Below are 19,561 nucleotides of genomic sequence, written 5' to 3'. Positions count from 1 at the left end.
CCCAGGTATTTAGTATTGTAAGTACTGTGATATGGCAAGTGAGGAATATATGGTGTGCCAGAAACCAACTATTGCTTGGGCATGACCAGAACATATATTGGAGGCCTGCTATTTAGGCTTGACACCTAGGGCAGACAAGGTTGGCAGTGCAGGACATGCGATTTAGCCAGAAGGTGTAAGGTAGGTCTTGTGAATGACCATGTTTTAGATGTTTTTAGAGCAAGGATTCCTGGAGACAATTGGGAGGGGGGGGGATTCCAGGGCCCTGGACCATTCAGTGTCGTGAAGAGGTCTTGCCTGGTCCTCCTTCCACAAGCGTCTAAGGTGTGTCAGTGAGGTTCCTGTGTGTTCTCTGAGAACTTTATAAAACCATATGATAAAGTGTTGTCCTTCCCCATGATATACAGAGTATGTATTACTGGGTGTGTTGGTGGTCCTTCGGCTGTCTCTCCCCAAAGTGAGCAGAGTGCCACTAGTAGTTGCCTGTGTGTCAAGAACTGGCCTGGGGGAATGTGGTAGTCTAGGCGTATGTGATCGAATGTAAGGAGCTGGGCATCGTGACAAAGTTCTCACACTGTATCTAGGCAGTGCCATTCTGCTAGCTGTTAGGCTGTAAAGGGTACGAGCAAGCACTGGAGGGGGACAGCAGGGGAATAAGGAGAGACCCACTTTGTCAGTTGAGAGACCCTGGCTAGGAATTTTTGGGTGACCCACACGTGAAGGGACCTCGACTGGTGTATCCTAATGGTGGGGGGTAGAGAAGCTGGCGTAGTACATAAAGAGGGAGGGATACTTACCTTGTGCGTGTCTCAAGTAGGTTTCTGCCTGCTAGTCACTAGATACCCATTGGAGCTGTGCCATAAGATAGTTAGTTTCAAAGGAAGGTGTCCCCAGCCCCCCGACCCATTGGCAACCGGAGTTTGCTAAGGGCCACTTGTCCCCTCCCACCGTCCCATAGTAAGTCCCCTATCGTCTAATCTAGATCTCAGAAGAAGCAACAGTGGGGAAACACAGGGATGTTGACAAAATACTAGAGGAGACGGGGAGGGCGATCTTTTTTGATAGTGCAGTCCTGCCCATTAGGGTGAGTGGCAGCTTCTGCCAGAACCACATCTGGGACTTGAAGGCTGTGAGAGTTCGCTGTAAGTTGCCTTTGAACTGGTGTCTTTGGGAAAGTCAGGGGAGCATCTTCCATGTGAATCACCTGGAGAAAGTGGGGGGTACATCACAGCAAAATGGAAAGACGCACAATTTACCCCAAACAACTCTGAGGCCCGCTGTGTTTTCAAAGTCCGGAAGGACGCTGAAATTGAGGTCATATTAGTGGATACACCACAGACGTATTGTAGCAGATCGTCTGCATAGAGCCACACTGCATCCAGGGCGATACCCCTTTGTTGCCCCTCCTGACGCTGGCAATTGGCCAGTGGCTCCATGACAGTGACAAATAGGATATGGAAGAGAAGGCATCACTGGTGTGTTCCATGGCTTATGGGGAAGGGGGAAAAAAATTAAGTGGACCATGCATGCGATAGATGTTGGGTTTATGTATAGCAGCTTCGTGTATGTAGGCAGACGATGACCTATACCCATTGCATGCAGGACTTTGAAGAGGTAATCCCAGGACAGGAAATCAAAGGCCTTCTCGAGGTCCAATACGAGACATGCTGCCTGCACGTATTGCAACAATTCCTGATCCCTGTCATTGAAGGGATGCCTTATGTTGTTTGCTGTATTCCGACACAGCATGAAAACTTTCTGGTCGGCGTGGACTAGGGTAGGAAGAACCTCAAGAGAAGCGGATGGGATCTCAATTTGGTGACAGCAGGGAAATGAGGAGAGACTACTTAAGGGAGGCCACGAGTGCACTGGTGGTGAGGGATTCGTTACATATCAAAATTAATCTAGGGCCTAGGCATGTTGAGAACCAATCATTGTTTAAGAATTCCATCTAACCCTGGGGTTTTATTGCAGGCTAGGTCATGTATCGCCTGTTTAACTTCAGCCATTGTAATAAGATTTTTTAGGTCCTCGCTCTCTAGGGCATTGATGGATAGCAAGCGAAGGGGAGTTAAAAAGTGTCTAACGGTGTCAAGGGTTGGAGCTGGAGGTGCACTGTTCAACGTGACATAGTGTGAACCAAAAGCCTGTAATATTGCCAGTTGAGACCGTTTGGTTTGGCCCGTGTCCAAAATAATTTTAGTAATGGGAGGAGTATATGTTTTTTGATGGGCTAATCAAGCAAGAGTGCGGCTTATTCCCTGTTGTATGAATTCGGCTGTGTATTCCATAAAGATGTAGCACTGGAGGTGCTCCACCACAGTTGCTTGCCATTTCTTGGCGTCTACTAGGGTGCGATGCTCTGTTTCATCAGGGGGGCCCCAGAGGGTCCTGGTCAGTTGCTTTTGAACCCCCTTCTATATTTAGTATGAAAAAGCCCCTGGTGATTACTTTAAAGTGTTCCACTAAGTGGTTCGGGAAGTGGCTGTATCGTGATTTTCCTCCAACTACTGGGTATTGTGTGCGAGTTGGGTGTCGCAAAAAGTAGGGTAATCTAGTGCGTCTTTGGAGAGTCTTCAGGTGGGACTGGTGGGTGTGGGGCACCCCATTCCATTTCTGCTGTGTGTGCAGAGTGGTCACAGAGGACGCAGTCAATATAGTCCGAGTATGAACACTGTGCAATTAAGTCCTGGAAGCACATGAAGCCATCCAATCAGACGGAGAGGTTATGGGGGACAAAGTAGTGGGAATATAAGCATGAGAGTGAATTGTGGTACCTCCACACGTCAAGTAGGGACCCCTCCCTCCCCCAGTATCCAAGGAATGCCTACCTATTGGGCTAGGATTCCTTGAGCCAAGACAGGGTGTTGGTCTTTTCGCACTTTGGCTCCTTCTCTCTGTAATGCTCTTTCTCTGCCGATGAGAAATACCCAGAATCATCTTCTCTTTAGGAAGTCCCTCAAGACTTGGCTGTTTTCTATCTAGTCTCCCCATTCCGGGTTGTATGCTCTGCAGTGTGTTTTTTCAGGCCAGTACTGGGAAGTGCTTTTGTTAGGGCAGCTATGCACTTTAAATTCTGTTAACATAACATTCCAGACACGGGGCCCAGAATGCTATCTGCTCTGAGTTTGGAGCATATATGCAGCATAGGAGTACAGGGTCGCCATCTAGTCGGCCCTCAGCGAATATATATACCTGCTCTTTTTGTCTATAACTGTGCTGTGAGTTTGGAACAGTGCCTAAGTGAATCCACAGTAGAGCATCCCTGGCATAGGTGAAGAGTGCTGTGCCGTAGATTGTGCTTTTTGATCGCCTACTAAGGTGCTGGAGTTCACCACTGGTGTGATGGGTTTCCTGAAGGAAACTAATGTGTGCCTGCTGGCTTTTGATGCTGGAATATACAGCGTAGCAACAGTGTGCTGAGTGTATCCCCTGCATGTTTAATGTGAGAAATTGTGTGGTATTTCAAGTGTCCATGTGGTTGTGTCGAGTTGGTATGTGGGTGGATAGGGGGGGGCTTAGGATGAGCTCCCGTCTTGTGTGCCGATGTTGGTCCGCAAAGTGGAGGGTTGTGAGTTTCTTGTGCTATGGAAGGAAGAACAACAGATAACAAACAACAAACCTGAAACAAGAACCAGAGCCTGCAACAGGGTGCCACCAGCCTAAAATTTTGCTCAAGGAACCTGTACATAGAACATGGTAGTGGCAGGTTACTGCTCAGTGTTGAGAGACACAAAGCAAAGGGCTGCATGAATGCAATCTGGTTTATGGTTCAAGTAGGCAAATTGTCCCTTTTTGGGCTTTGCTGGGGCCCCTGAGGCCCCTGTGACAGTGGTCTGCTACAACGCAAGTTTGAGGCCTTAGAGTGAGTCATCTGCTGGCTGTTGTTATTATGGGACCAGAAAGTTGGCATACGTGTACTAAGTCACTCATGGCTGTCGTCTTTGCTCCCGGAGGTCCTGGAGTCTGTGCGTGGAGGTGGGGAGAACTGACTAAGGGCCAATGCTGCTCCTATGGCTGACTGCTGGCTTTGGTGTAGTTCTTGCTGGGAGAGCACCCCAGGAATTCCCCCAGACCTGTTTAGCTGGTGGTCCTGTCGACCCCCTTCACCTTCCAGGATGAGGCACATTATTGTTGGTTGACGGAGGTCGGTGGCTCCCTTCAAAGTGGGGCTCCACCCAGTCCCAGGCGGAGTCTGGTTCTGTGAAGAAGTGGGTTTGCTGGTCTTGTATAGCCTTTAAAAAAGTAGGGAGTATAAAATATTCAAAGCTCGAACCCAGCACTCCATGGACAGAAATGAGGACTGTTGGCGTTGGGTCAGCATTGTATAGTCTGGCAATATTGAGATCCTGCAGTTCTCATGCTGCTCACATCTCAACTTGCAGGAGACCTGGAACTCCCTGCCCCTGCATCTCAGGTAATCACTGTCTCTGCCTCAATTCAGGAAGGATCTCAGAACCTGGCTCTTTGACTGAACCACAGATGCTGCCCGCCCCCACCCTACCCCTCACCAAGCACCTTGGGACCCTTACAGGTGAGTAGTCGCGCTGATTGACTGACTGAGAGCATCCCTATACTTATAATGAAGACATTTTGCGACCTCTGGGCGAGGAGGTGTTCTTGGTGGGGCATGCAGGTGGGCACCCAATGCATTCCTTCCATTCAGAAGTGGGGTGAAAGAAACTGGAATGGGGTGAAGGACTTCACCAACTCGTCTGGGAACTCGATCAGGATCCTTCCCCACCTTCAGGCATGCCCACCACAAGGGTGTTGTTCTGATGGGTCCTTCCATCGTCATCCTCTGTACGGTGTTCCAGTCACCGCACCCATTCCAGAAAGTCTTGTGTAGTCTTTTCCTGATCCGTTAACTGGGGTTTCATGTTTGTGAGATTCTGCTCAATTTCAGTGACCCTGGAGGCCAGTTTACTTTGGTTTTCGAAATTCCACCCGGATTTCCGCAATGTGCATTTCAACTGATGTGCTTTAAGACACAGTGGTTTGCAGGATGGCATCTAGTTTGGCAGTGGAGGTAATGAGTCCCATTGTTTGCTTCGGCCTGGTGAGCAAGACATTGGAGAAGTTGGGCGCGATTGTCCCTTAGTTGTTTTTTGCCTCCCCATTATAATTAGCGCAGGGTGTGTTGATGATCACCCTGATTTGCACCAGGTAGAGGCACTGCCTTGTCTGTTAGGGATTGACCCTGGTTGGCGCTAAGGAGGATTAGCAACATCAGCCCCCTCAGATGACAACAGGGAGCAGCAAACATTTGTGTAGAGTGAGAGTTGCTTCCCGGTTGCTTGAGTCTGGTGGTCGCCTACAAGTGAGTGCTCTCCCTCTTTGTGCGGTGCCGCCCCAATCAGGAGGTGCGTAGTTTGTTCTCTTAGTGGTCTATGGGGTAATCACACTGGAGGAGCTGGCTGGATAAACTGAGAGAGTCACTTTCCCTCTCTCTGCGGCTGGCTGAGGGGTTTTCCAATCAGGCCAACCAGTTTATATGATTAGTGCAGGGAACTGTCTGCAAGGCGTTGGTCACCCACCTCTGGCCCCCATTTATAGTGTGGGGCGCGTGCTGGTTGCAGGCTGTAGCAAGTCATGGGTTCACACCCTCCAGTGGCAGCAGTCGAGGAGGTTTGGCTTACCTGTGTTCAGAGTAGGGATCTGGGGGAGAGAGCATAGGGCATCAAGCAGGTTGCAGGGGTCTTCAGTGGTCTGGTGCTCCACCCTACCTCCCAGTTGCCACTTTGCTGCGTGCCAGGCTGTGTGCAAAAGTGAGTCCACTGCTGCCCTCGTGGATGCACAAGTGTTATGCTGGTGGTTGCCTCCTGGGAGTAATCTGGTCCAGCCTCGTGGTGTTGCAGGGAGTCTGCGTGCCAACTGCATGCCGGTTTGGGCCCTCACGTGGAGCCAGGGAGCACGATTTTCTTTTTCCAGCAGTTCAGTTATGGCCGGTGGGGGAAAAAGGCCAGTATTCAGAATTAATGGGTCGCACAGGACTGTGCGGTACCCGGGGGTCCAGAGGCAGCGGTGGGGAAGGCAGCGGCTTCAGTAATGACAGCCGGTGGCGTGCGGAGGTCCCTGTGCGGCCCAGCAGGTGGTCACTATTGATGGGAGGCACTGGGGTGTGAGTGGCGTCCCAGTAAGGCGACATGAGTGCTTCACCACAATTCTGGCAGTACAGCCGATTTTCCTTCTTATGACTATTAATGATGCCTTCAGCTGTATGCCATTGCAGGCTCCTGCCCTCCCTCCGATTGGGCAATACCTGGGAGGGGACCTTGAGGCTTTGACATCTGACCCGCAGCACGTGAGTTTCACTGTGTTGGTCTAGAACTCAGGGCCACTGTGCAGGGGCTGGACAGCTACCACGCCCATGGGTAGATTGCGGGAAAGCACTGATTTTCAACAGCGGCCTGCCCAATGTCGTGGGCCTCCAGGGCCTGCCTCGTGGCTGTGGGGAAGAGGAGTCGGTCACCCCTATCAACCTTCCTGACTGGTCATGGTGGTCCTCTTCTAGCTCTCCTCGCTGTTGACCGCAGGTCTGGTAGTCTCCAGCTACCTGCAGCGCTTAAGTGCCCCTTACAATGTCAGGATTACTGGGGATTGCAGGATCTGCTGTGCCAGAGCTCTCCTAACAGAGATCCGCCATCATTGGCTGGTAGGCCACGCCCCCCTATATTTTTGCATATCATCAAATTTGATTTACATATAATTTCTTTACCATTAAATACATTTATATATATATATATATATATATATATGTGTGTGTGTGTGTATATATATATATATATATATATATATATATATATATATATAAAGACAGACTTATTTATTTTATCATTATTTCCTATTAGGTTCTATTTATTTAATTAAGCCCCTGCCTTCATTATTTTCTTTGGGACGATGATGCAGTACTCCTGGTTGGATGTGTGTGGTGCTGGACTTATTCCAGGTCTGAGCTGGAGTACATTTAAACTCTTTTTTGTTCTTTTTGGCATTAGTAACTTTAGAAATACAGTTGTGCATAGCAATGGAATTACTCTTTTATGAATGAGTGTCTATCCCTCTGTAAACTCCTCCTTAGCTCTCGCTAACCACCTTCTTGCTACTCCTTAACCCCTCCCACCTAGTGCTAAGTATGGCTCTTTTTCCAGCCACTCCCCCGGTCCCTCCTACATTTAATAGTGAGTAATGAACTTATATGTATGAGGATCCCGCCCCATAGAAAAGATAGGAGAGAAGGAAGTGAAGACTTATACGAGTATGTTTGTGAATTGCATTTTTATACTCTTTAGTACTATTTTATATACTACAAAATGCAGTTTGTTCATTGGGTCTACAGTGTTTTCCCATTTCTAAATGAGCCGGGCCAACAGAGCGGTGGACGCACATCCCCTTGAAAAAAGGTCCTTGATTTCGACATTCATTCCCTACTTTCAAAAGAAGGGCATGCCTGTTTGAACCAAACTATTCCTTTAAAAGGGTTATGGGCCACTCCCACTCTCTTCCAACCTGTGCCCTCTATGCTGAGCTTTCTGCTTTGTTAAAGATGTAATCAAGTGGCCCTCTGGTTCTCTGGACCTCAGTATTAAGTCATGAGACTGGGGATTTTGATTCTGAATTGTAGAAATATATTGAAAGGTATATTATAATTGAACAATATACTGAAGATTACTTTGTTTTAAAAGGAGCAGGTGGTGTCATTAGTGAGATGAACATTGTTTACTAAGATGTAAGAATTGACTCATATGGATATAGACTGGGCCCTGTTTTCCTTTGTAGAGTAAAGGTGGGAGAGCCAAAAATCATTTAACTTTATGGATCACCTTTTCCTTTTTTGGCCAAGAAGGCATTAGCTCAGAAACATACTTATACAGGGTACCAAACTATGACAGGAGAAATCACATGAACCATCTTCTATATGGGAGATTATTGTGCTTTCTGGGTTTTCCTTGGGCTGGGCCACTTCACAAGATTATGCTTCGCTGGGTCAATATAACCGTTCAGTGTACGATGCATGATATGTGTGCTTTTTGTGCGCTTTACAATGACACAGGGGAGTTTTTAATCACAACCTTGAAACAGCTTTGTTTTAGAAGATGAAGGCCTGCTAAATAGGGACTTTTGGTGTGGAGATCATGTGTGCTGTGTTACAATGTATCGAAGTGTGATCCAGCTACAACTGATTAGAGAGGAACTTGTCTGGAATTAGGGGCGTTGCATATAATGCTTACTTGATACCATAGTACATTTGAACTTTTAGGCTTTTCTTCAATGTATGTGACAGCAATCCGTCGAGTTCTATTTTCAGTTACTTTTTGATGTGTTTAAATGGTAAAATAATGAATTTTGTGATGATGATGATGGTGATGATGACTACTGCAACAAAGACCAACAAGAGAGAATAGTATTCTGTTCGATGAGTAAGTGCCTTTGCACCAAAATAGGGGAGATAGGGAAAGAGAGAGAACAAGCATGTACACATGTGGGCGCATGCCCCCTTGTAGATCTTAGCAGTGATCCTACTTTAATCGAACCTTAGTTTTCACTAGTCTCCTTCTCCCACAGGACTGAGCTAGTGCCCTACTCGGACTGACCTATATTTATCACTGGTGATCACTGATGCAAGAATCCTTCTGTCTCAGTCAAGGGTAGGGGGGAGAAGGTGGAAGCATATAGAAGGTTAGGAGTCGAGCAGCAGGAGTACATTCCTAAATAGGAAAGCAGTAACAATTCATATCCGAATTCTTCAGCAGTGGACGCTGCTAGCTCTCTGATTAACAGCACGAATAAGGAACCCTCAATACTGATTTGATATGTGCACCATGGTATTTTATAGTAAATACATTTGTCTATGGTCTTGGATGGCAAGAAGATCCGCTGCACGTAAATTGATCTCATGAATAATTCTTGAATTTCTGCATGCCAGATTACCTTTGGCACATGGCAACTGCCCACAAATACCCAGGTCTATAAGAATGTCAGTCAGCGTTGTCCTTCTCCCTTTCAGGGGTTGTGTCGGTCCTTCACAGAGCGGCTAATTGCGTCCCTGCTGTGTGAGGAGGAGGGGACCGAAAAAAGACATTTTGGGGATTCCGTTCAGGTAAGTGGACAAAGCCTTTCTGATTTGGATATGGTCACCAAGTCGCTCTTCAAATGTGTAACATATAGGACAAGTGGAAACTGAGCGCTGGAAAAATGTCCTGGAGGTGGCATTGAAACACTGAAGATATGAGCTATAAGTACACAGTAGAAGGGAAAGTGTAAAATATTGAAGTAAAGTAGGCAGTTATTGAAAAAAAGCTGCAGGGCCAACTTTTAGCAACCTTCTCCTTGCTGCCCTTTGAACATTTTTAGTAACTTTGGTGCTTCATCAGTAGTATCGGTTTACTTTTATCATGGGGTAGCAGGAGTGATATCACAAACACTTTACCCCATCCAGTTCTATCGCCTCAGAGGAAATGACATCACATGCATGTCAAGCCATTAAACTATTTATAAACTGATTTTATTGAACATTTGAGGTACAGCACGTTTCTCACACTGATGAAAGGTACACAGAACCAGCATTTAAAACCATTGATTAGGTCTATGCAAATCTTTTGAAAATAGATCTGCAGTACCCATCAATGCTTTACAGGTGATTAGACACATACCGCAGTTTTGGACGGGTCTCCTGAAAATGTAAATTTCTGTCATGAATTGTGACAGAAGGTCGAATCTTTCTGAACTCCATAGTTCCTTCCAGGCCTCGTGAGATGGTCCCCACTAGTCACTTTTCATTTTTTTACCCACAATTCATTGGCAGAGAGCAGGCCGCCATTTCGAGCATTTCACTTTATTTTCGTGCTACCAGTCCTGCGCTAGAGGGTGTTGCCAGAATGGCGGATTGCATTTGTGTGCTTGCACTAAGGCAGCGAGTAGGCTGAGACAGATTACTTCAGCTTGAAGAAAAGATTCAAGAAACTGTGTTCTGCTTTGTTGATTACTAACATACACCCCATCCCCCGCATTGCTTAAGTCTTTTTGCTAAGTCTATGGGTCTAGAAACAATACACTATGTCACTGGGCATAGTAAACAGCCTATGAAGCCACATGGACTATGAAGCAAAGCCAGACAAATAAGCCTTTTATATAACACCAATCAATCAATCAATCAATCAGGAATTTGTAAAGTGCACTACTCACCCGTGAGGGTCTCAAGGCGCTGAGGAGGTGGGGGGAGAAGTGGAGAGGTGCTGCTACTGCTCGAACAGCAAGGTCTTAAGAAGTTTCCTGAAGGTAAAGAGGTCTTTGGTCTGGCGCAGGTGGGTGGGAAGAGTGTTCCACGTTTTGGCGGTGAGGTGCGAGAATGATCTACCACCGGTTGTAGTTCTGCAGACGCGTGGGACGGTTGCGAGGGCGAGGTCGGCGGAGCAGAGATGTCGGGTCGGGGTGTAGAAGGAGATCCGTCTGTTGAGGTATTCTGGTACTGTGTTGTGCAGTGCTTTGTTAGCGTGGGTGAGAAGTTTGAATGTGATTCTCTTGTTGACTGGGAGCCAGTCCAGGTTTCTCAGGTGGTCTGTGATGTGGCAGTGCCGGGGGATGGCCAGGATGAGGCATGCGGAGGCGTTCTTGATTCGTTGCAGCCTCTTTTGGAGTTTGGCCGTGGTTCCTGCGTAGAGGACATTGCCGTAGTCCAGTTTGCTGCTTATGAGGGCTTGGGTGACTTCTGGTTTCGGTGGGGATCCATTTGTAGATCTTTAGGAGCATGTGGAGGGTGTTGAACCAGGAGGAGGAGATGGCGTTGACTTGCTGGGTCATGGATAATGAGAAGTCCAAGATGAATCCTAGGTTGCGTGCGTGGTCTGTGGGAGTCGGAGCGGCTCCGAGAGTGGCAGGCCACAAGGAGTCATCCCATGGGGAGGGGGTGGAGCCGAAGATGAGGACTTCTGTCTTGTCGGAATTGAGTTTGAGGCAGCTGCTCTTCATCCATTCGGTGATGGCCTTCATACCTTTGTGGAGGTTGGTCTTGGCATCACCCACATATTAATTTTATTTTCTAACAAAATATTTACTTGTCTGCTGATGTCTTGCTGCTCACTTCTCTACCGTGGAATTTTGGTTTGTAAAAATTCTCAAATCCAGAATCTGTGACTCAGGATTTAGATTTTAGGGATGAAAATACACATTTCTAAATACCAATGTGGAATTTAGGAGTGCAAAACATTTTGTGAATAAGGCCCAAGGATTACAAAGCAATTTACAGACAATTACAAACAGCAGCATGGGGGTAATAACTACTGCCATCCAGTGACTAGCCTGAGTTGCAAGGGTTGTGTCTCATTCTGGTAAGGTGATGCTTACTTTTATGTGTGGGTAATGGAGGAATGGAACAGCTTGCCGCATCTGCTTTGTGTTCATATTTGGTTAGTTCCTCAAATTGACTGGTAGAAGGTCTTCTTCCTTTCATCTTTCCCCACAAAAAGTGGCACTGTCAGGTGCCTCAGACATTGAGTACAGGATTTACCTTTGTACCTTTAATCTGTTGTTTCTAAACAAGTTAAAGAATATATTTACACAAAACCTTTTTTCAGAATACACTTTCTACTTTTTGCAGAGCCACACACGACCTTGTAATCATAACCTCTATTTCATTAGTCAAGTGAAATTAAATTCTTATTTTCTCAGATGGGACATTTTAATGAATTTGTACAACTTTGCCCTCCAGTCATTTGTAGTCACTAACCAAGTTGTCTTATGAAATTCCACACTAAACCGAAGAAGTTACTATTAACAATTATTTGAAATACCTCTGTGTTGTTTTACTTCCCATTACTAATTATCCTCCTAAATGTTTGTAGTCCAGAACAATCTCAAATTTAGTTTGAGAATGGTACAACTGAAAAGGTTGATTCTGCTTAATATAACTTCTAAATATCATTATTTTATTTTAAGGAAGTGCATTGGTACTAGTCTCAGTACTGTATTCCTGTGAACTTTTTTAACACTACTTAAGGTCCTATTGTGGTAAAATGGATTAGAAGAATATCTTCATACACAAAATCTTGCAATTTGAAAAAAGCCCTAGTGGTTCTCAAAGAATGGAGGAGATCTGCAACAGAGAGGATTGAAGAGTAATGGGGCGAAATGTGCCCCGGGTTTAACAAAGGTCTTGAGATTTTAATACTAATGGCAGGAGTGGTATATCAAATTTTCAAGTTAAAATATATGCTGTTTAGGTTGATTAAAGTCAAAGCCAGTGGAATGATCCCAAATACGAAATACCACATAAATGGATAACATGGTAGCCAACATAAATTTGCCAGTAACCTTTGGACAGTTACAGTTGTTTAAAGTAAGTGATTAGCTTTAACCCAATTTATCCAGAGCTAATTTACCTTGGTGTAGCTTTACTAACACTGGACACAGTGCAACGCACACCCTTACACCACAGTGCAATGGTACGTGTGTTGCTGTCAGGATTGTTTTTTTGTGCAGGAACAAACACTTCCCTGCTCAAAAACAATCTTCTGAGGCTTTTTCCCTCTATCTATATGGACTGCAGAATGAGGAAGGAAAAAAAATGAGGAGAAATAAACATATTTTTTCTTGTTATGCCTCACCTGGGAAGGAATAGCATTTTAACGCTTTCCTAGGTTTACTACTGTTAGTAAATTTGAAAATGCACCAAAAACAATGGGTGGAGCGTGGATACTCATGCTCTACCCATGGAAAGTCTTCCCAGGGCAGAGGAACACAAGGCAGCAACATGAGCACCCTTTGTCACTTCAGATTTACTGTGCCATGTAGAGCCACAAAAGGTGGCTCTGCCTGGCATAATAAATCACACTTAGGGGCTTGTGATGCAAGGGCAACGCATGCCTTTAGCAGACCTTGGCCTTTGTAATTCCCTTATTCTTATAGAAATTTCAAATCACCTGCAGAAAATGTTCACTTATGAATCGAGTAGAATTGTCAAACAATGTTTGACCATGTATGTAAATGATCATAGTAGAACTATCTCGCTTGACTGTTAAGCTGTACTGAAATTAAAACAGGCACGGAACTTACGCCTTGGCACCGAAGCCCATATATGGCTGGTATGCTGTGTAATTAACACAGTGATTCCTTCTGGTCCTTTAACATTGAAGAGTAATGCTTGTTTTATTGCACCTGTAGCAATATATATGTCATTTCCGTTTCATATTTACCAGATTAATAAAAAACATCTATGATCACTTGTTAGTAATTGAACTTCAGCATCATGTTTTTCTCAGTACACAGCAGGTAGAACTTTCCTCTACCCCTCTTCGTTAATTGGAGGCGGATATTAAATCTTTTCATTAACCATAAACCTTGATAATCTTCTCCAGGCTTGTTTTGTGTCTCTTTACCAAATAGCATCTTTCAGGCAATAACATACTTTTTACAATGTGCTACAATAATAGAGTGGACATGGCCCAAAGTATATTTGATTGTTCTGATATTACAGAAGGCCTACTCTGACCCCTCTAGCAATATAGTTAACAGATTCAGGCCCTCATTATGACCCTGGCAGTCTGCTGATCGACAGGGCCAAGGTTGAGGTATCCCGGCCAGATCCACACTCATACCGACAGGACAGATGGACCCGCCGGAGATGAGCATCTCCGACCCGGCGGTCCACAGAAGACCACTGGCGGAATAATGAACCACCTTTCCACCAGGATTTCTGCAGTGGTAGCACTGCCACGAAAACCCTGGCGGAAAGGCTACCGGTGACAGGGACTTTCTTCCATGTCACCGGTAGGTGACTCCTCCCCCCAGCAAACACAATACCTTCCCTCAAGCCCCACACTGCCCTCCGGGTACAGCGCCCCCCTTCCAGGAACCCCTCAACACCCCTCCCAGCATACATGCACACAACACCCACATGCATCCCGCATACACTCATTCACCATCACTGACATACATGCAGTCACTCACATGGATTCATACACTCATTCAGAACAACACTCATACTCACATTCATTTCAACATTCATACACACATACATACATGCATACACACTTACATTCATACACGCACTCACTTCAACATTCATACACACATTCAACCATACATACACACTCATACACAGACCCATGCAGACACCCATTCAAACACCCATTCACACACGCAGACAACACCCACTCACACCACCCCCACCTCCCAACCCCTCCCCTGTTGGACGCCCGACTTACCTTGTCCAGCGAGAAGGTCATCCGGCAGAGAAAGGGAACGGGTGCTCCACCTCCGGGCAGCGCCTCGCCATCAGGACACCACCATGCCATATTACTGCTCATAATACAGCAGGCGGAGTCCTTCTGGCGGGGTGGGTGGTGGAAGCGCCCATGCGCCTCTGCCCACCAGCACGACTACTGCTGGATTTCCACCACAAATGTGGCAGAAATCTAGCAGTAATCATAATATGGTGGGGGGAAGACCCCCAGCACTGGCGGTGTTCTGGCGCCTGTGGCTTTGGCAGTCTTGCAAAAAGACCCCCAAAGTCATAACAAGGGCCTCAATGTCAAATTTGAGTATGATTGGCAAATATCATGAAAACTTTCATATGCCTCAAAGAAACAGTTATTTTTGCTTTCTTTTGAAGGCCTTTTAATTCTTTACGGAAACATCAATTGGTATATGCATAACAGAATAACATTTTTCATATAACAGCAAAAGCAAATGATTTTGTATGCTGAGGAAATAAACTCAATCTGCAACAATATTTCTGGTTTTCTTCTACCTACAAGTCTGCCTAATCTTTTTGTTCTCTTTATTTACCTGTTGTTTTCAATGAAGCATGTTAATGTTTCCTCTATTCATTTTTTATGTTAATTTAATTAAACGTCCTGTGGCCTCTAACGTTTTCTACATTTAATATTTAATACCATATTAGATTTGTTTTCTATTCGCTCATATATAAATATTTTCATGGTATTTTAGTAATTTTATTTATATTTAGGATGTTGAATATTCATTTAAATGAATTGCAGTTGGATGGATGTGCATGTTTTGCTCTCATATAAATATTAAAAGTACATGTATAGCAAGGCCCTCGTTACGCCAATAATATGCCTCCTACCAAGAGACTGGGGGTCGTACCTAAAGTGTAGTCCCCAATAGACTGCTTTTGTTAGAACCGCCATGCCTCATCAGCTAGTTATTTTTCAGATCTAAGGACTCTGACAAATAGTAAATGGGGAAATAATCAGAACATCATCAAACAATGAACACACCTGGAAATAACTCCTGTAAGGTTGTACATGCACAAGCATTAATGCAACCACTAGATAGTAACATGAATATTTGGGCCTTGAGTGTAGGTACATTTGTTTTGTAACTTTTCCCATAAATAAAGGCATCAGAATATAGTGTTTTTTTAGCTGCACTTACCTGTGATATTGTTAGATCCAAAACCATAATTCTAACTCATAAGGCATTTTGTATTAAAGATGTATGATTAATGGTATCTTATTGGTTACACACGAGTCCCCTTTTTCAGGCTTGGCTTTGTGACTCACTTGTGCTACAGCTGGGCTTGAATATTTGTAGTCGTCAGTCATCTCGTGTAAGGCCATATAGTGATAAAAGTTTAGAATAAACATGCAATTACATGTCGCACGATAGTTCATACATGTTTGGTGAATAGTTCTGCAGCCAAGTAGGTTATTGCTGGACTAATGCCTGGGTGTGTGGATTTTGTTTTGAGAAAAAGAGGAAAATCCTACGATGTCTTGCTATCTTATCAGGAACAACCAAACAAAACCTTTTAAAAACAGCTCCAATCGTTGTCATACTTGTTATTACATATTGGCTAGAACCAGAGTTAGCTGCTTGTTGTTGCAGAACTGTTGGGTGTTATGCATAAAAATATATACATATAGTCAACTTCGGGTCTATCCCTTGCTCCTGGTTGGATGGCTTTTCTTGAGCTAGCTTTTTTACAGCTTCTTAATCAGTGTTTTTTCTCCTTTTTCTTTTCTTCCTCCCACATCTGCAGCATTTCTTCCTCATTATGTTCTGATTGAAGACCTATCATTATACTGCTTTCATTCAGTAAACTATTTTTTCATTTCAGCTCTCCATGGGAGGACTTGGGTTGCTCTCTCTTTCGTGTGCTGCTTTCCCCATTAAAACCTCCTGCTTATGTGCTGCTCCTCTGCCTCTTTATCTGGCGTTTTACTTTTTTTAAAACCCTCCCCTGCTCCTCCTTTGCTTCTCTGCTCCACATTCTGCACCCCAGTAATGTCAAACACAACCCCACAACGACTTCTCGCTTGTTTTCCCCCATACCACCCTACCACATTGTTTTAAAAAACAAACAAAAAGTCGTTCTTGGAGCTTCAGTTGGCTACCGGGCTGCTGCTTCAGTTTTTCACATGGTTTTACACATACTTTTTCAATTTACTGCGTCAAGATTGGTGTCCGCCATCTTGGAACAGTAATTGTTTTACAAATGGATCCTACACCATGAAAAATGCATGTGCATGCATACTAGCGCATGTGCATATACACATAATCAAACATTGTCCTGTGCATATCATGTTAACAGGTGCATGTATGGTGACACATGCACCTGTGAACATCATCTCACCTTTTTTTTTAGCTTTGACAACACTGTTCCACATTAGCAATAACAATTTGTAGGTCGAGCCTACCAGAAAGCACAGCTGTTTGATTGCGAAAGACATATTGTGGGCTTACCAAGGACATACAAGGGATTGGAGCCTATCATTGCTTACCATTGGTTAGTCTAAAGTCACTCTTGCATGCCTGATTCTTAATCATGTCCCAGCTTGTCCATCTTGTATTTACCCCTCCCAACGAGCACCGCCTCTTTTACGTCTCTTTTGATTGGTTAGCTTCTATGCTTCTGCTGCTTGTTTTTCAATCACTAATTTTTTATTTTTGGGTTAAGCGCTTCACAAGAGTGATTGTGCTTTTCCACTGTGTCCCTCCCTGCACTCCGTGTTCCTCTCTCTGTTGCCCACGTACTTTTACTCACCCTCTTCCATGTTGAGGTCGCTCACTTGTTATTCCTTGCATTGATTTCTTGCATGTGTGCTTCTCCCTTTTTCCCTCACCTACTCCAAATTTGGCTCTTGCCTACTGCTTCTCCTCCCCACTTCCATCCTCTTTCGCTTCTCACTACCCGTGCACTCCTGCATTATCTGTTGCTTCTCCTTGCCACCCACACCCTCTGTGTTGCTCTCGTTCCACTTCATCTGTGTTGCTTCCCCCACCCTTGCTGTCTTTCTGTAACAACCATTCCTTCTCCTCCCCACTACCTTGTTGCTTCCCCCCACCTGCGCACTCCATGTTGCCCTCTGTGGCGCTCACAACCCATGCTTTAAAAAATAAAAACTTTGTGCTTTTTTCTTTTTACTTGCTGATCCAACTCTGACCCACAAGTAAAAAAAGAAAAAAAGGCCTAAGTCATATGCCTTTTTTCCTATTTAGCCATGTTGCCCAACATGGGGAATCCTGTACAGCACGGTTAGAAGCCATTGACAATGCCAATAGGTCTCAAAGCCGATACCTACTGGCTTTGCTATTGCTTCTTATCTGTGTTTGCCAAAGCTTGAAGGCATTGGCAAAAATCACTGGCATAACCAATCGGTCTGCATTACAAAGCCGAAAGGCAAGACCAATTGACTTAGCCATTGCTTGTTTGAAAATTAGGGCTGATTGGCAATGCAATATTTTAATACATTTGTATCAACCAATCACTACTGTTTTAGATTGAAAAAACATTATTTGCGTAGATTCTCAATCGTTTGAAAATATAAGTAGCATTTATTCTTCTAGTAAAGTTTGGCTTGCTTAACCCCTTCGCTGCCAGGCCTTTTCCCCCTCCTGTGCCGAGCCTTTTTTTGGGCTATTTGGAGCAGTTCACGCTTAGGCCCTCATAACCTTTTGTTCACATAAGCTACCCACGCCAAATTTGCGTCCTTTTTTCCCAACATCCTAGGGATTCTAGAGGTACCCAGACTTTGTGGGTTCCCCAGAAGGAGGCCAAGAAATTATCCAAAAAACAGTGAAAATTTAGTTTTTTTCAAAAAAATGGGAAAAATGGGCTGCAGAAGAAGGCTTGTGGTTTTTCCCCTGAAAAGGGCATCAAGAAAGGGTTTGCTGTGCTAAAATCACCAGCTTCCCAGCTTTCAGGAACAGGCAGACTTGAATCAGAAAACCCAATTTTTCAACACAATTTTAGCATTTTACTGGGACATACCCCATTTTTACGATTTTTTGTGCTTTCAGCCTCCTTCCAGTCAGTGGCAGAAATGGGCATGAAACCAACGCTGGATCCCAGAAACCACAACATTTCTGAAAAGTAGACAAAATTCTGAATTCAGCAAGGGGTAATTTGTGTAGATCCTACAAGGGTTTCCTACAGAAAATAACAACTGAAAAAGAAAAATATTGAAATTGAGGTGAAAAAAACATCACATTTTCTCTACGTTTTACTCTCTAACTTTTACCTGCAATGTCAGATTTTTTAAAGCAATATACCGTTACGTCTGCTGGACTCTTCTGGTTGCGGGGACATATAGGGCTTGTAGGTTCATCAAGAACTCTAGGTACCCAGAGCCAATAAATGACCTGCACCCTACAGTGGGTTTTCATTCTATGCCGGGTATACAGCAATTCATTTGCTGAAATATAAAGAGTAAAAAATAGCTATCAAGAAAACCTTTGTATTTCCAAAATGGGCACAAGATTAGGTGTTGAGAAGCAGTGGTTATTTGCACATCTCTGAATTCCGGGGTGCCCATACTAGCATGTGAATTAGCCGCCACCTAGGGAAACCTACCAAACTTGTGCATTTCTGAAAACTAGAGACCTAGGGGAATCCAAGATGGGGTGACTTGTGTGGCCCGGACCAGGTTCTGTTACCCAGAAATGGCCTAAAATAAATTCCCCCACCCCAACCCCCCCCCCCCCCCCCCCCCCCTCGGAGCGACCCTTGCCTACTGGGTCGCTCCCCCTGCGTGACGTTGGCACCAAAAAACAAACCCCCGGTGCCTATATGCAGATTGACATAAAATCGACCAATCTGCCCCCAAGGGGGGCAGAAATGGTCTAAATACAGTTTGCCCCCCAGGGGAGCGACCCTTGTCTGACGGGTCGCTCCCCATCTCTAAAAAAACAAACAAACAAAAAAAAAAAACACAAAAAAAAATTTGCCCTGGCGCCTACAGGTTTCTGCCCCCTCTGGGGCAGAAATGGCCTAAAATAAATTAGCCCCCCGAACCCCCCGGGAGAGACCCTTGCCTACGGGGTCGCTCCCCCTGCGTGACATTGGCGACAAAAAACAAATCCCTGGTGCCTAGTGGTTTCTGCCCCCTTGGGGCAGATTGACCTAAAATCGACCAATCTGCCCCCCTTGGGGGGCAGAAATGGTTTAAATACAATTTGCAACCCCAGGGGAGCGACCCTTGCCTGATGGGTCGCTCCCCATCTCTAAAAAACACAAAAAAAAAAATGCCCTGGCGCCTAGAGGTTTCTGCCCCCCCTGGGGGCAGATCGGCCTAATAATAGGCCGATCTGCCCCTAG

At 45.0% G+C, this 19,561-nt stretch overlaps 1 protein-coding gene across 3 annotated transcripts in view; it reads left to right on the top strand.

The window, feature by feature from the left end:
• Positions 1-19,561, top strand: part of LOC138300212 (restin homolog) — an 898,198-nt gene that overhangs the window by 672,995 nt on the left and 205,642 nt on the right. For all 3 annotated transcript variants that reach the window (XM_069239250.1, XM_069239251.1, XM_069239252.1), the window contains exon 17: positions 9,008-9,100. In XM_069239250.1, the coding sequence (XP_069095351.1) occupies positions 9,008-9,100 (93 nt within the window). The remainder of the gene's footprint in view (positions 1-9,007; positions 9,101-19,561) is intronic.

The sequence above is a fragment of the Pleurodeles waltl genome, chromosome 6 (genome assembly GCF_031143425.1).
Source record: "Pleurodeles waltl isolate 20211129_DDA chromosome 6, aPleWal1.hap1.20221129, whole genome shotgun sequence".
Taxonomy (NCBI): domain Eukaryota; kingdom Metazoa; phylum Chordata; class Amphibia; order Caudata; family Salamandridae; genus Pleurodeles; species Pleurodeles waltl.
This window is presented reverse-complemented; position numbering and strand designations above follow the sequence as displayed.